This window comes from Ambystoma mexicanum, chromosome 9 (assembly GCF_040938575.1).
Source record: "Ambystoma mexicanum isolate Mex_15411 chromosome 9, UKY_AmexF1_1, whole genome shotgun sequence".
NCBI classification, from domain to species: Eukaryota; Metazoa; Chordata; class Amphibia; order Caudata; family Ambystomatidae; genus Ambystoma; species Ambystoma mexicanum.
In genome coordinates this window covers 83,103,870-83,120,440 of record NC_090931.1, presented here as the reverse complement: position 1 = coordinate 83,120,440, position 16,571 = coordinate 83,103,870, and the positions used below count along the sequence as shown (strand labels likewise).

The 16,571-nt window shown below is 51.0% G+C and overlaps 1 protein-coding gene across 4 annotated transcripts in view; it reads right to left on the bottom strand.

Annotated features, from left to right (window-relative positions):
• DDX25 (DEAD-box helicase 25) overlaps positions 1-16,571 on the bottom strand; it is a 1,022,381-nt gene that overhangs the window by 323,051 nt on the left and 682,759 nt on the right. For all 4 annotated transcript variants that reach the window (XM_069617288.1, XM_069617290.1, XM_069617287.1 and 1 more), the window contains one exon: positions 11,773-12,010. In XM_069617288.1, the coding sequence (XP_069473389.1) occupies positions 11,773-12,010 (238 nt within the window). The remainder of the gene's footprint in view (positions 1-11,772; positions 12,011-16,571) is intronic.

Sequence of the window (16,571 nt, the reverse complement as noted above, 5' to 3'; positions counted from 1 at the left end):
GGACATCGAGTCGACTGACATCGACGCGCAGAGCCCTCTGCTGAAAAAGATTTCCAAAGCAGTTGAATCTAGATATGAAATTTAAGAGGAGGTATACGTGGGAGGACACAATCCATTCTAAAATAAACAAAATGGCCACCATGGAAAGGAGAGAAGGGATGTGTAGTTCCTTCTTCCTTTCCTTGGCGGCCTGTCACAGATCAGGACCGTCCGTGCTGGAGAGAGAAGTGTTTCTGGGGCGTCCGCTTCCAAACGGGTGCAAAAAAAAGCAGGTAAGTGGAGGGCAGGCAGTGGGAATCTCGGGGCGGGGGAAGAGGGTGGCCTCCTGATTGGCTGAGAGTCTGCTAACTCACCCTCCCCCTTCTCACAGGTACAAATTAACTTTTCTGCACTTTGCTACACCACAGTGTTCCAGGGTTCGAAAGTGGGGGGAGCTGGGAGCTATTTAGCTCCTGCTTGCAGCCTAGAAGAACCTGATGAGCTTAGCACCAACAGCTACTTTCGTCCCCCCGTCCCCCAAACCCACAGGCCAAAAGATGCGAAACAAACACCTATGTGAATTTAACTCTCTGCATTTGGGACATCATAAATAAGCATTAGGACACACCTTTATGACATTTAAAGCATTAGGGTTCATAATAAATAGCCAAAACCTTTTCTGTTGCTCATTATATTGTGTTTCAGAATAAACTGTTCTGTAGCAAGAGCACCCCAAAGGTCAATGTGCATATATTAGTGCATGTTTAGAGATTTACTTACCTGTGGTTTTTAACTAGCAAGAGTTGTCCAATGACTAAAAAAATGTGTGCGCTTAACTGAACCCTTCCCACATTCAACATTTCCTACATCTAAACCATACTGCTCACTTACGCCACCTCAATAGAGTGTCGCTAAACATTCCGTCTCACCAGAATAGGGTGGCCTCTCAATCTGTCCACAGGACTGATTCAGAAACTCAATCTTAACATGGCTCATGAAAACCGGCACTGCAGAATCGCTTGGGCAACCGCTGATTCTGTGTTGGTGTCTTGATCATGGAAATAATGCCTGGTAAAGATGTGCTTTCCTCCAGAAGTTGCAGAGAGACCAGCAGGAAAAGCCATTGTTGCAACTTGGTAGACTATGCTTTGAAACAGCAGGCCCCTTGATAGACTACCATAAGCCACGAATGGATGGTAAGGAATGGTAAAATTGGTTGCAGAGGGCATTATTGCCTGGGTGCTGAACTAAAACAGCATTGAACATGGTACAATGGATCAGCTTACCTAGGAAACAAAGTCTGCAGTTTACCACCTGAATACTGCATGATTCTGGTGGACAAGGGATTTTGCAGTTTAGCTGCCATTACAGAGAATTATCCAGTGTACTGAGCATACCTTTACTACAGAATGTTAAGTAGGCCAGACAGAGCAGAGGCTTATCCCTGGTGCCTAAAGTACAACGATTACTGAAAAACACAGGGGCATGAGAAACATAAGCAGATAGCGTGCTTTAAAATGTATTTGGCTTTCTACCGGAAGATAGTGTAGCCTTCAAAGAGCCAGCAAAATATGTTATGTGACCAATCCGCAAGCACACCCAGGATGCAGCATTCTCAATCCGAGGTTTATGCAGCACGCCCTTGTTAGGCAGAATTATATATATGCAGTACCCTTTGGGAACACCACACACAATTAAGACTACAAGTGACAGTACAAGTTTACCTTTGGTACAAGCCTGTACTACACAGTTAAAAAGGTAGCAGCAGCCAGACTTATCTCAAGAGTAAGTGAGCAGTATCAAATAGTTACAAAGGACAGCAATTACTATGATTCAGGCAAACACAGACTTAAGGTTTTTAAGTAAAAGAATATATATTTATTTATTCAACAGTTGTATAACATTTCACTATTGTAAGTTAAAAATCACAATTATAAATACACCACACCACTTCACTTAAATTCCAGGCAAGTTAAGCTCACAAAATGAAGTGGGAGCAAAATGGCACTCCAGCAATTTAAAAGGGAGGGAAAGAAAAGTTATTAGAAATTAAGTCAAGCCAACAGGTAAGTACTCAGGACAATTGAACAAGAGGAACTTCAGTGAGAAGATCAAGTCAATGAGTAAAAAGTCTTTTGCTCAAGATCACAGTTCAGGGCACTTTGCGGTAAAGTTTGAAGCACAGATTTCGGACGAGGATGGTTGATAGAAAAATTAGTTCAAAGCGAAGAGAAGGAGAAGGAGAAGCCCTCGGATTAGAGAAAGATTTCAAACACTTTCACCGCAGTTGAACGAAATGGGCAACTGGATTCGCACAGCACCTTAAAACGGAGAGGGAGCTGTAGCTGAGGCGGACGTTCCTGGTGGTTCCTGCAGGCTCATGGTTCTTTAAGCGACTGTCGGACTGACACGAAGTAGGAAGACTGGAGGGTCCTGCGCCACCCTTGGAAGAAGCCAGCAGCAGAGCAAAACAACGAATAAAAGGTGCGCTCCTTAAAACCCAAGCAGGGTCCGACCTTCCTGGCTATCCGGCCCACTGTAGCTCTGTACAGAGAATTTGACCAGAGGAGGGGTCCTGGCTTACAGTTTGGGCGAACTGCTTGGTCCCACCAGCTCAAGGGAAGAAGTTTCCTGGAGGATCTTCTCTGTCATCGAATTCTGAAGATTCGGACCTGCAGCAGGGCTTCACCGAGCGGTTCAGTCGTTGTAGGGGTCGTCCTCTTCCAGTTCCTCGTTGGTTCTTTCGTTCCAGTGGCACTCTGCCTTTCCAGTCCAGAGACCGGTTTTTTATGCAGTTTTCCCCCATTCATACAGCCTGGCTGTCAATCACACAACAGGGTGGCTGTCCTAGCAAGTACAGTCCCCTTAGCCAATCAAACAGTAGTGAGACTTGGGTTACCAAGGGAACCCATGGCAGGTGTCCGAAGACCCCTCCCTCACATCCTGCCTAACTAGACTTTCAGGCACCTTAAGGAGGGCTTCTGTGCAGAAGCCTGCGAAAAGGCAGTGAACAAAGGAATCATCTCCGGTTTGGCACGCAGAGAAAAACACGAGAAATACTTTAACCAAAAGAAATGGCGAATAAGCCCAGCCAGAGCCAAAATAAAATGTATTTGGTCAAGCAGGTTTATGTTTGAGGCTAATATAATAGCCTAAAACACCACGTCTATATAAGATAATCGCGGTAGAAAAGTTAGCTGGTGGCAGTGGTAACTACCCTAAGTCTTAATGTAAAGGGAGTGAAACAAGGCTCCAAGACAGACAAAAAGGGATAAGAGTTAACCCTTTCCAATACTCCATGTAAGATAGGGTGTATTGGGTCTGTGGTTTAAAGTAAAGTTAATGGCAACTTTACCTTTTAAGGGGGACAGCAGTCAGCCCCAGAAAATGGAGTCAGTGGGAAGTCTAAAAGACAACCCTGTGTCACTGCACTGAGGGTGCTGTGTAACACACATGTAAAATATGAGGCCATGGAGTAGGTGAGCAGTGCTCAAGACCACACAAAAAGTGGAAACACAGCAAAACCCATGTAAAAGTGGGAAAAAGGCTCACTCTTACCAGGTGAAAAAAAATAAATCCTAGAAATCCAGCAAAGCTGCTGAGGGACTCATTAGGTAAGGTAAATGAGCCATTTATGAGAATTCTCCCTAACAGCCCTCAAGAAAACCCAAATAAGGAACAAGTTACTTACCTGTAACTGTTGTTCTCCAGCATGGGTCTGGCATGGATTCACATGCTCATGAATATTCCCCGTCGTCAGGCTGGGAATCCTCGGTAAAGAAAAAACCAGTATCAGTTTCGTTTCTGATCTGTCTTTCGTAGTAATAACCAATCACTGGTCTCTGCGTCATACTGACCACAGCCAATGACTGCCCTCTACCTAAGCACCGCCTCTGGCAGCCATCTTCAGATTTGGAAGCACGTAAAGTGGCAGTATGACCAAGTGAAGAGCCGCAGAGGGGTAGGCGGGAGGGTTCGCATGTGAATCCATGCCAGACCCATGCTGGAGAACAACAGTTACAGGTAAGTAACTTGTTCCTTCTCCAGCATGGGGTCTGGCATGGATTCACATGCTCATGAATAAAGAATACATAGCAGTACACACATGCACAACCACGGGAGGTGGCAAAGGCTCAACATTAAGCATTACATCAAACTCAACATTAAGCATCTTACCTCCTCACCAGGCTCACCTCAGGCGAACAGGTTGCGCAGCACTGCTTGGCCGACCCTGGACTCCTCCCTGGAATCCCGGTCGACGCAGTAGAATTTCGTGAAGGTGTGCGTGACCTCCACGTAGCAGCCCTGCATATGTCCAGCAGGGGCACACCAGAAAGGAACGCCGTGGTAGCTGCGATCGCTCTGGTGGAATGGGCTCTCGGACGGCCAGGCAGCGGTCGGTTTGCCAACCGATGACAGTACATGATACAGCCGGAGAGCCATCTGGAAATGGAAGCCTTCGAGAGAGCCTTCCCCTGATTGACAGGTCCAAAGTTCACAAAGAGTTGTGACGTCTTACGAAAACACTTCGTGCGGTCCACGTAGAACTTCAGCGCTCTAGCCACATCCAGCGAGTGCAAAGTCCTCTCAGCCGGCGACGAAGGCGACGGGAAGAACACAGGCAACACCAAGGGTTCGTTGAGATGGAAGTCCGACGGTACCTTGGGCATGAAGGAGGGGTGCGTCCTGAGCACTACCCTCGTGTCGTGGAAAGTCAAGTACGGGGCCTTGCAGGAAAGGGCCTGGATCTCTCCCACTCGTCGTGCGGAGGTGATGGCCACAAGAAAAGCTGTTTTCCACGATATAAACTTCAACGGGGCCGAGTGCAGAGGCTCGAACGGAGGTCCCATGAGCTTGGTCAGCACCACGTTGAGCTCCCACGCCGGGGCCGGAGCCTTCACCGGCGGGAACGATCTGAACAGTCCCTTCATGAACTCTTTCACCAGACGATGAGACCACAAGGACGTCCGCCCCGTGGTTCTGGTGTATCGGGAGATCGCAGCAAGATGAATCTTGATGGACGCGTGTGCCAGACCAGCTTTGGCCAGCGTCAGCAGGTACGGCAGTACTTGGGGAGCCGTAATCCGTAGAGGGTTAATCTTCTGTGCGTGGCACCAGACAGAGAACCTCTTCCATTTGTGTCCGTAGCATTTAAGAGTCGAGGACGCCCTGGCCTTTGCAAGAACCTCTCTGCAATCGGCCGGTATGTCGTATCCTCCAAACTCTAGCGCTGCAGGAGCCAGGCCTGCAAGTTCAGCGACTTCGTGTCGTGGTGGAGGATGGCGCCTCCTTCCCTGGAGAGTAGATCCGCGTCCGCCGGCAGCTTGATCGGCGGGGACGCTGACAAGTCCAGCAAGTCCGGGAACCATATCTGCCTCGGCCACGCAGGTGCGACGAGGATCATCCTGCACCGTGACCTCTTGAGCTGGTTGACGAGCCGGATTAGCAGAGGCAAGGGAGGGAACGCGTAGAGGAACAGGCCCTCCCAGGGGAACGAGAAAGCATCGCCCATGCTCCTCGTCTGGGGAAACCTGCTGGCGAACCTCCGGCACTTGGTGTTCGTCGCCGTCGCAAACAGGTCGATCTGGGGTGTGCCCCACCGTCGGAAGAGGCGATCCACCAGATCCTGCCGTAGTTCCCACTCGTGGCACGAGCGCAGCTCCCTGCTGAGTGAGTCGGCGATGGTGTTTTTTATCCCTGCCAGATGAAACGGCACCAGAAAAATCCCTTGGGCGACGGCCCAATGCCACAGGTCCTGCGCCTCCTTGGACAGCGCTGGGGGCCTGGTTCCGCCCTGTTTCCTGATGTAAAACATGGTGGTGGTGTTGTCGGTGAAGATCCTCACCACCTTGCCCTTGAGGGACGGAAGGAAGGACCTGAGGGCCCAAAACACTGCACGGAGCTCCAGGACGTTGATATGCAGGGACTTCTCCGTCGGGAGCCAGAGTCCCCTTGCGTGCAGATTTTCGGTGTGCGCTCCCCACCCTTCCAGGGAGGCATCCGTGGTCACAGTCTCCTGGTGGGCTGGGGTCTGGAAGTCCATGCCCGCCGTCAGATGCGCGCGGGTGCCCCACCACCGTATCGCTCGTCGGAAACTCTCGTCGAGCTTGATCCTTTCCTCGAAGATGCCCGTCGTCTGGATCCAGCGCTAATCCAGGAATTCTTGCAACGGGCGCATCCGGAGCCTGCACATGGGAATGAGGTAGATGCAGGAAGACATCATCCCGAGGAGGGACTTGATGGACCTCACTTTGGCCGCGTCGGCCACCAACATCCGTTGCACCTTGCCCAAGATGGTCCTGGTCCTCTCCTCCGACGGGGAGGCCAGAAGGGACACTGTGTCGAGCCTCGCTCCCAGAAACAGTGCGACTTGCGCGGGCACCAGGTGGGATTTGGCGTAGTTCACGGAGAATCCCAGGTCCGTGAGGAGTTGGACGGTCCTTGCCGTGTGGACCACGGCGAGCTCCCTCGTCTTGGCGCGGATGAGCCAGTCGTCCAGGTAGGGGTAGACGTGAATCCCCTCGCGGCGCAGCTGCGCCGCCACCGGTGCGAGGTACTTGGTGAATACCCTGGGTGCCGACCGTAGTCCGAAGGGAAGGGCTTTGAACTGGTAATGACGCCCCTGGACCACGAACCTGAGGAATTTTCGGTGCCCCTTTAGGATGGGAATGTGGAAGTAGGCATCCTCCAAATCCAACGACGATAGGAAGTCTCCTTCCTCCAGCTGACCCAGGACGTGCTGGAGGGTGACCATCCGGAACTTCTGCGCCTTGATGAACTTGTTCAGACGTCGCAGGTCTAGGATGGGGCGCCATCCTCCCGTCTTCTTCACGAGGAAGTATCTCGAGTAGACTCCGGAGCCCCGAAGCCTCTTTGGGACGAGTTCGATGGCGCCCTTTCTGAGCATCGCCTTTACCTCCAGGAGAAGTTGAGGGACGTGAAGTTCTTTCCTGGCCACGGGGGGGGACGCGCGGGCACCTTCTTTGAAACTCGAGCGCGTGGCCCCGGGCCAGGGCGTCCAGCACCCAACGGTCGGTGGAGATGGACTCCCACACGCTGACGAAGCCTGCCAGCCGGCCTCCCACCGGGGTGCTTCGGTGGGGGCCCGACCCCACGGCCGGTTCAATCCTGCTTGGAGGCGGCCTTGCCACCTTGACCTCCTTGGCGACGACGGCGGGGTCCGCTAGACTTGCCTCGTCCTCTGTAGGCCTCTTGCGACGACGAGCGGGCCGCTTGACGGTAGGAAGCGAAACCGCCGCCGGAACCTTTGGAGGCGCCCTTGCCTCCGCCGCTCCGAAAGGGCGTCCGTCGTTGCTGCAGAACTCCAAGGGCCCGGGCCGTCTCAGTATCCGCCTTGATGGCCTGAAGGGAATCGTCCACTGTCTTCCCAAACAGGTTGTTCCCGTCGAAGGGCATGTCCAGGACTCTGGTCTGGACGTCCTGCCGAAAGTCCGTAGCTTTGAGCCATCCACGACGTCGAAGGCAAACGCCGTTGCCCAGCTGGCGGAACCCAGTGTCGGCGATGTCCGTCGCCACGGTGATGGCGTGGTCCGAGGCCACCTCACCTTCCTGCAGGATCTCCAGGGCCTCCGCCCTCTTGTCGTCCGGCAGAAAATCCAGCAGGGGAGCTATCTTGTACCACAGCTCCCTGTCGTAGCGAGCCACGATAGCCAAGGCGTTGGCCGCTTTAATCGTCGTCGCTGCCGACGAGATGACTCTACGTCCCATAGCATCCAATTTCTTTCCCTCGCCGTCCGGCGGGGAAGTCGATGTGGAGGCCGCACCCCCCCCGCTTTCTTCCTGGCTGCCGCGGAGACGACGGAATCCGGGGTAGGCTGCGCCCGGAGGCATAGGGGGGCCGTGTCCGGGACCCGGTACTTTTTCTCGTACCGGTCTCTTCTAGCTGGCGTCGTGGAAGGGTTCTTGAGGAGGGAAAGGCCCTCATCCCAAATGTCGTCCAACAGAGGCACTGCGAGGACCGTCTTCCTCTTGGCCTCGCGCCGCTGATAAAGGAAGCCTTCCTTTTTCTTCTCCTCAGGGCAGAGTTGGAAAAGCTCGGAAGCCCTGGAGATCATGGAGTGGAAAGATCCGATCTCGTCGGGCGGAGAAGCCCTGGTGGGAAGCGACGACGGAATATCCTCGTCGTATGCCTCGTCGTCCGTACCCGTCGCTGCCGTGTCAGTCCCCGTATCATCCCCTCGGGTGGACGGGGAGGAGGGCTGGACGGGGCGCGACGGTTGAAAAGGAGGTGGTGGATGGATCCTTCTTTTCTTGGTAGGGGGAACACCAGAAGGTCCCGGTTCTGGATCCCCCGACGGGAGAGGTTCCTCCGTCGGTAACGGTAGCCTCGTCCTTATCTCGGAGCATAAGGACTGTATGGCCAACAAAATGGCCGCCGAGTTGTCTTGCGGCGCTGGCAGAGGGGAATCCGACGGGCGAGCAGGGGCCCCGTCGGTATCCTCGACGATGTCGTCGTCACCTGCGTCGGGGTCCATTCCGACGGGCTGGCCTTCTTCCACGCCTAGGCCGTGGCTTAAGACCTCGATCAGCTCCTCTTCTGAGGTTGAGGCCGAATCTACGACGACGCCCTGCCCCCCCTTCTTCCCCACGGAGGGTTTCACGGGGGTCCTATCGATGGGCACAAAAGAAGACTCCCTCCGAGGAGGCAGGGAGATTCTGGGCCCTGAGGTCGCCACCACTGGTGCAGCCTCCACAGGCTGGGCCAGGGCCGCCGCGACCGTTTCGATAGAGGGCTTGGTCGGATGGATCAAGGCCTTCACCACCTTAGGTGCGCTCACCGCCTTATCCTTGAGGGAGGGGGCACTGCCACGCTCCTCCTCTGCCTTAGAGCTCGACCGGGGCCTCTCCAGGAGCTTCGCCGGGTGCTCGGCCTTCCTCTTACCCGACCCAGAGCGTTGGCTCGTGGTTGATGGTGCCGGGGAGGGTGCGCCCTGCCTGGCGCCCGTAGAGCCCGACCGTTCGGCGCTCCCGGTGCCAGCGGACTCGCGGTGCTTGGCCTTATGTTGGGCCCCCGTCGCCGGGGCGCCCTCAAAGGTCTTAGAAGACCGCTCGGATTTCTTCTTCTTCTCGCCAGACGGGCTCTTACCCTCTAGCCAGTTGGCGAGACGTTGATGGCGGTCCTTCATGGTCCGTTCCGACATGTTGCCGCAAAACGCACAGTCCTTCTCCACGTGCGTCTTGTCCTCATGAAGGCAGTAAAGGCAGAAAGAGTGTTCGTCCTCCTTAAAGACGTTCTGCAGCTGGCATCCAGGGCAGACCCTGAACAGCTTTCCGGGCGTCGAGCTTCCCTTCTCCTGGGCCATCTCCGAGACCGGGCCTGAGAAGCTTCTGGAGTCCTCCGAAGTGTAGCTCGACGAATCTTCACCCTTGAGGGGCGCAGACGAATCCGACACGGGTCCCCGTTGATCGGATGTAGGATCGGTGGAGCTTGAGGCTCTTTTGACCGAAAGAATCGAAGTTCTTGTGAAAAAAGCGCGAAAAATAGCACTAACGCTCGAGAGCAATAGCACGAGGATCCCAACACATGAACGTGCGGTAAAAATCTGAAGATGGCTGCCAGAGGCGGTGCTTAGGTAGAGGGCAGTCATTGGCTGTGGTCAGTATGACGCAGAGACCAGTGATTGGTTATTACTACGAAAGACAGATCAGAAACGAAACTGATACTGGTTTTTTCTTTACCGAGGATTCCCAGCCTGACGACGGGGAATATTCATGAGCATGTGAATCCATGCCAGACCCCATGCTGGAGAACCAGCATGCACAAATCCAGCCAAGAGCCAAGGACAAGAATAGTAATCCATGAAGCCATGCACTAGAGATCGCCTTCCTTTTAGAGTCCACATCCAAACAAGGGTCCAGCCATACTCCTAGGTTCCTAACGAACAATGTGCGTGCAGGGCAAAGGCCTAGTCTAGAGGGCCAGTAGGTCTCATACCAAATATCCATGACTAAATGCTATAAAGAGGAGGTGGTTATGCTGCAAGTCTACAATGGCTTAATACACATGAATATTTCAGTTTGACCATTAAATTTCAGCCAAATGGAAATCATCTAGGAGTACATTTGTCCTAAACAGTTTTTGAAACAAGCTACTTGTACCTTAGCCGAATGGTTTAATCAAAAGATCAGTTTGGTACCACCCACAAACATAAGAGGTGCCAAAGGGTCAAATCAGATGTGCTGATGGGCTGAACGATTTAACAATGTAATTATAGATGATCCAAGACACACTGCATATTAGGGCTTTCCTTGACGACTCGTGAAGGTAGGACCACGATTTGCGCGCTTACAAAAAAAAGACGTGCATTGAAAGGGCTTGATCAACAGTGTTTAAAAATGTGCCAATAGAGCGGCCCGACCCACTACTCTGGCATTTCAATTGAGGTCACAACTACCAATTGAGGTAACAACTACCATTTCAGTTGTAACGCGAGTGCCATACACCTGCCCCTGCTCTTCCACAAAAGATTCTAGGTAGATGGTTGTAAATGCTTCCAACAGTTTAGTCGGGTTTGCAAGTTGTGATATTGGACAAAACTGTAATAGATGCTCATAAAATGCTTTTTAGGTGGTTGTCCCGTTTGTTTGTGAACAACTTTGCTGAATCATCCATCTTGGAGCTAGCTAATGCTCACACATGGCACTGTCGATGGAAACCGAACCGGATCAGAGATGACTTGTTAACACCTAGTTTTCGGGTGCTTTTCCTGCTTAGATGCATCCTGATTCTCATAAGAATCTTCCTCCTTAGAGATCTTTGCCTTGGAGGAAAAGGAGTTCTTTCCACAGATTAGCTCTCCTGTTCAGAGGAATGTGCTTCGATGGTACTCTGTTAGTACAGCCCCTGCCTCACTCTTGCATGCCAGACTCCTACTTCTCACCTGAGGAAATTATTTTGCTCTCTTCCAAGATTAACAGTTTCCTATGGCGGCCGAAAAGGGCTCAGAGTGAGGCCCTTGCAAAGATTGTCGTCTTCGGTATTAGGTGGGTGAAGACGGTAGATGAAGTCCTGGTGTGGAGCCCTAAGAATAACGTTTTTTTCTTCCACACCTTCCACAATCCTAGAAGACCGATTTATTTGATTTTCAAACATCATCATTCCTAACAGATTTTGGAAAAAAAAAGATAGGTGACTGAAGGCAGCCCAGAGTAAAAATCTGTCAAAATGGTAAAGAAATAGAAAAAAGATGAAGAGAAAGTTTGAAAGGTCGGACAGCACAGGAGGATTCCCCCATCACATAACATGCGGGATAGAAATCGGACAATTGCTGCTATGGGTGGGGCAAAAGTCTGTCCACCCCAATGGCTATGCCAGAAAGGGCCAACAATGTGGATAGGCAAAGCTAAACAATTTACTAGTTCTATATGTATGCAATGCATTGCTATAATATATTGTTAGGTAGGTACTGGGGAGTCCCAGCCTGACAGCCAGAAATAACAAGCATGTGAAACTATGTACAATCCATTGATGGAGAAGAGGCGGATACCAACAACAAAAACTTTTGTCACTGAACAATAAGCTGAAAATGGGTAGGCATAGAAGAGATCAGACAAAACCAGAAGATCAAGCATTCTAGCTCTGACTGGAAGAACTATTAAAAAGCAGCTTATTCCTTAAGGTGAGATGAGATGCAGTTCCCAATGGTTGGACATAGGAGAAGACTGCCACAACGGTGAAAGCATCCTTCACTCTCATGTGTCAACCAGTAGGAATGAAGGTGCCAGGTAACAGAGTACTGCAGTGACTGAGCATTCAGAGAGTTGCTACTTTACCTGGCAGAATATTATGGCCTGCGCAATGGTGATGCTTCCGTACAGGTTGCACAAGGCCTTGTATTTTTGCTCTTTGTGAGCACAAGGGTCGTAAAACTGTCTAATGTTCTGCAGGGTCAGCTCTTCTTTACGCAGTCTGATGATGTTGGGGTCTGGGATTATCCTTTCAGCGAACTGCCAAACAGAGTCCTCAAATGTTGCCGAAAACAAGAGCATTTGGCAGTCACTGCGCAGCTTCCTGTAAATAAGAAGACCATTATTAAACTATTTACTATAGCACTTAAAGTGGCTGGGCATTCAAGTACAAGGATTAATATCTTGCAGCTAGATTTTCATTGCACAGAGTTATTTACTTTGCTGTGGTTTAATATTCGAAAAAGGTTTATGTTCATGAATTACCACCTTAATGAGGAATCGGGTACTGTGCATCTCTCCTGTCTTCCCTTACTAGGAACCTTGCCTGTGCAACACGGTAGGATGCAAAACTGTTCAAATGAAAAAGGCTGCAAGTGCAGAATTTAAAATGAACCTGGACTTCTCTCCTGCCCTCCGCCAGGACACCTGCATCCCTTTATGCTACTGGGGTTCTACTTCCCTGCATACTACATTTGCCTAATGTTCCTTTATCCAGCAAGTCTTTATGGTGCTTGTATCGGTTTAAAATTGCATGCTAGGCTTATTCCACCATGTACTTGTTGCTGCAGAGTAATAAACACTGTTTCATTCCAAAGTAATAGTTGTCAAGTGTAGAAAGGGTTTTCCTATCCCCCATAATACATGTGCAGATATCCTCAATACCCCTCAGAGTCTATGCCATCAGACTGATTTTATTCCAGTCTATATGCATTCATTAGTGCATGATGCGAAAACTGGAGCTTAGTGTTTAGAGTCTACTGATGCCAAATGATGTGCAGTGTCCCACAACAGGTAGTCTGGGGGGAGGGGGCCCACATGATTGTAAACAGATTTAATCACTAGAAAGTGAAAGGTTACTCTCAAAATAGAGTACTTTACTCCTAGCCCAATGTCCCCTTTCTTCCATACTTAAGAGTTCCCACGGAGGACCAGAGCCATAGCAAGCCCTAGCGTGTTTCACCTTTAAGCATTTAAGGGCTAGTGGGCCACATATACGCAGCGCAGCGAGCTATGCCCCACCTCGCGGTCCTTCCCTTCAGTCCACGAACTACTGAGGACCGGGAGGACCTAACTACTGTAGGGGGCTGGAGAAAAGGCCATTGGTCTAGGTGTGCAGAAGTTACTACGTTGAGCATCTTTTCCTTACTCCTACATGCCATCCTCTTTCATACATACTTTTGGGATAGCAGAAAGCACTACTCTCACCCAGCCCAGGGAGGATTGAATTGCACAGTTGCAAAAATATTCCTTAGGACTGCTTGTCAAAATTTAGCTGCAGGGCTGATACACTAGTCCAGTGCATAGTGTTTGCAGAAAACTAAAGTAAAGGCCCATTTCTCTGCTTTGCATCACAGGACATGCAACGTTGGAAGGCTACTACTGTACTCTTTGCTCGTTAAAAGAAAAAGCAGGCTTTAATGAAGGGTCTTGCCCTGTATTCGAGAAGGATGAAATCAGACTTCGCTATGGTAGCTCTAGCCATCAGGCTGAGCCCCGTCAAAGGTGATAAATGGCCTGTCCAAAGTGTTGGGAGACTCTTCAAGAGAAAATCGAGAACTTTGATCAGTTTTTGTCTCAGTATCTGGGAAAAATAACCATAAGAAAAGGAACTCCATTATGTGCAATTCCAAGACAACTTTTGGTAAAAGAGATGCAAGTCAGTAAGACTATTTTGTCCTTGTGGCAGGGGAGTTAAGGCCTGTATTCTGGCAATGCAACAAACTGAGGTAACTGCTACCAGAAAGACAGTCTTCCATGAAAATAGGTATACGTCCGTCAAGGATGTATTACCTTGCTCCACTGCTGGTGAAGCAGGTACAGAGAGGTGGTCCACTTGTCATAAGTAGTAGGTCAGTGAATCAGTGCCTCCGCAGCCAATGTAGAGCTATCGAGATAACTTTTCAGTGATTTAAGGCTCTGAACCTGCAAGACTCTCAGGAATAGAGGGCAAGTGACAAACATGTATGCAAACAGATTGTTCCACAAGAACGATAATGTGACTGCCAGGGATCTTTTCCCTTCCACAAGTTGTACTGACATTTGCTGTTCAGGTCCATCGTGAACTTTCCCACCAGAACAGGACCCTTGGAGGTGAAAATCTTCTACAGGATTTGGTTGTTCATTTCCCCATTGGTGGTTGGCAAAGGACCTTCCTTCATAGCTCATCTGCTTGAACTATGCATGTTCCAACCAGATAAGCAGCCAGCAACATTGTGTTGCTCAATGGCACTGCCAGAATGAGGACAGTGGAGGGAGTTATCACCAGCTACACCTGCAAGGCTGAGAGTCTGCAAGGCTAGAACGGCTTAATTTCCAGGAGGTTTGTGTGCAAAGCGTTGGAGATTACAAGGCTGCTTCCTACCCAGAGAGGGAAAAATCTGCCTTGGTTGTTAACTGGTGAGTCGGATACTGGAAGGGCATGCCTATCCAGAGGTTCTTGGTTTGCCACACCACAGAAGGACTACCTTGGTTAGATAGTCAGAGACCTGAATCTCCAACTTGCTGCAAGATGCAACAGAGTATGGCACATCCAGAGTCTGGCCAAAGGTACAGTCATCAAGCCTAGAGGACATTTGGAGCACTATGCGGTTGTCTGAAAATGAGACAGAAAAAGAGATACTGCCTCCAAAATAGCTCATTTGTCTCTCTTGGGAAGACATTGCTTGATGTCGAGTCTCAATAGGAGAGAGACTGCATTGGCAGGAGGGTGTATTTCTTTGTTGACTGATAGTCCCCAGATCAAGCCGCTCCTCATCTGCAGTTCCTTCTTGGTTTGATGTTCACACTAGCCAGTCATTCAAGTAAAAATATAGGTGTATTCCTCAGACACAGAAACGCTGCCACTAATGCCATAGGCATGGTGAAGATCCTTGGGGAGGAGGGGGGACCGGGTTGGGTGGCGGTCTCAAACAGTGCCTGAAAGATTTGTACTGCTAATGATCATGGTCTTTGGAGAACCACAAATGTCAGTGAGGTCAATTAGGGGTTGTGCAAATAAGCAACCGACAGGTGCACAGATTAGCAGCCAGTCACGCGGCTGAAGGGATGATCAGATAAGTGCGGGCGTAATCATCTTGAACTTTTCTTAGGACAAGAAAAAATTAAAGGGGGAGAGATTCAATATTGCCCTTGTTTTTTGCTATCGGCAAGATCTTAGAGTAGAAACGCTGCCCTTCCTCTGAAGGAGGAACTTTTCCTATTGCTTCTGTGAGCAATAGTTTGTGCAGCTCACAGTTCTGGTTGTCTCTAGGCTGGACTACTGCAACAGCCTTTCTAAATCTGCCTGTTTCTACTCTCTGCCCTCTGTAACTCATCCAGGACAGGACTGCGAGACTTGTCCTTGGCCTCAAGCCCAGGGATCGCATATCTATAGTACCGACATCTCTTCATTGGCTCCCAGTGGCTGCAAGGATGAAGTACAACACCCTCTGCATTATCCACAAGGCCTTCTGGTGCCTGGGTCCTCAATACCTCCAATTCTCTTTGCAAATACCTTCCTACTCGAGCTCTAGCTCCTCCACCTCAACTCCCTTAGGGTCAGTCGCTTCTACAAGCAAGGAGTTGGTGGTAGATGGCTTTCTTCAGCTGGGGCCTCCCTCTGGAACAGCCTCCCTGCCTATCTGAAACTCGAGAACCATCTCGGGTTACGGAAGCACGTCAAGACCCTCCTCTTTGCTTCTACTTCTCCCTTCCTCTCCCCTGCTGACTTCTTGTCGAATACTGCACTGGTCAGGCGGCTACGCTCCGATTTCGTGCCCAGGTCCCTGCCTGCACAGTTGCACACCTGCTTTCTTTGGAACTCCAGGGAGTGCCAATTGGCCAGGGGGTCCAGCACCCAACGGTCGGTGAAGATGGACTTCCACATGCTGACGGATTTCGCCAGCCGGCCTCCCACCGGGGTGCTCGGGTGGGAGCCCAACGTCACGGCCGGTTGTCTTGTTTCGCCGAGGCCTTGCCACCTTGGCCTCCTTGGGGACGACAACGGTATCCTCCTGTACTATTGCGGCCTCTGTAGGCTTCCTGCAACTAGGAGCGGGCTGCCTGGCAGTACGAGGCACTGCCGCCGAATCCTTTGGAGGCACCCTGAGACTTGCCTCCGGAGGTCTGAAAGGACAGCTGCTGTTGGAGAGAACCCAGGGCCCAGGCCGTCTTGGAGTCCGCCTTGATGGCCTGCAATGACTCGTCCACTGCCTTGCCGAACAGGTTTTTCCTGTAGAAGGGCAACCAGTACCCTGGTCTGCACGTCATGATGGAAATCAGTGGCCCTGAGCCAACCGCAAAGGCAAACTCCGTTGCCCATCTGGCGAAAGCCAGTGTCTGCTATGTCTGTGGCCACTGTGATGGCATGGTCCGATGCCAACTCACCTGCAGGATTTCAAGGGCTTCCACCGTCTTGTCATCTAAGAGGAAGTCCAGGATGGGAGCGATCTTGAACCACAGCTCCCTGTCGTAGCGCGCCACGATCGTGAGGGCTTTGGCCGCCTTGATGGTCGTCGCTACCGACGAGATGACCCGTCGTTCCATGGCATCCAGCGTTTTCCCCTCTGCATCCGCCGGGGAAGTGGAAGTTGATGCCATCGCCCCTGCCAATTTCTTCTTGGCCGCCGCGGAGACCACCAAATCCAGGGACGGCTGTGCCCTGAGGCACATTGGAGTAGAGTCCA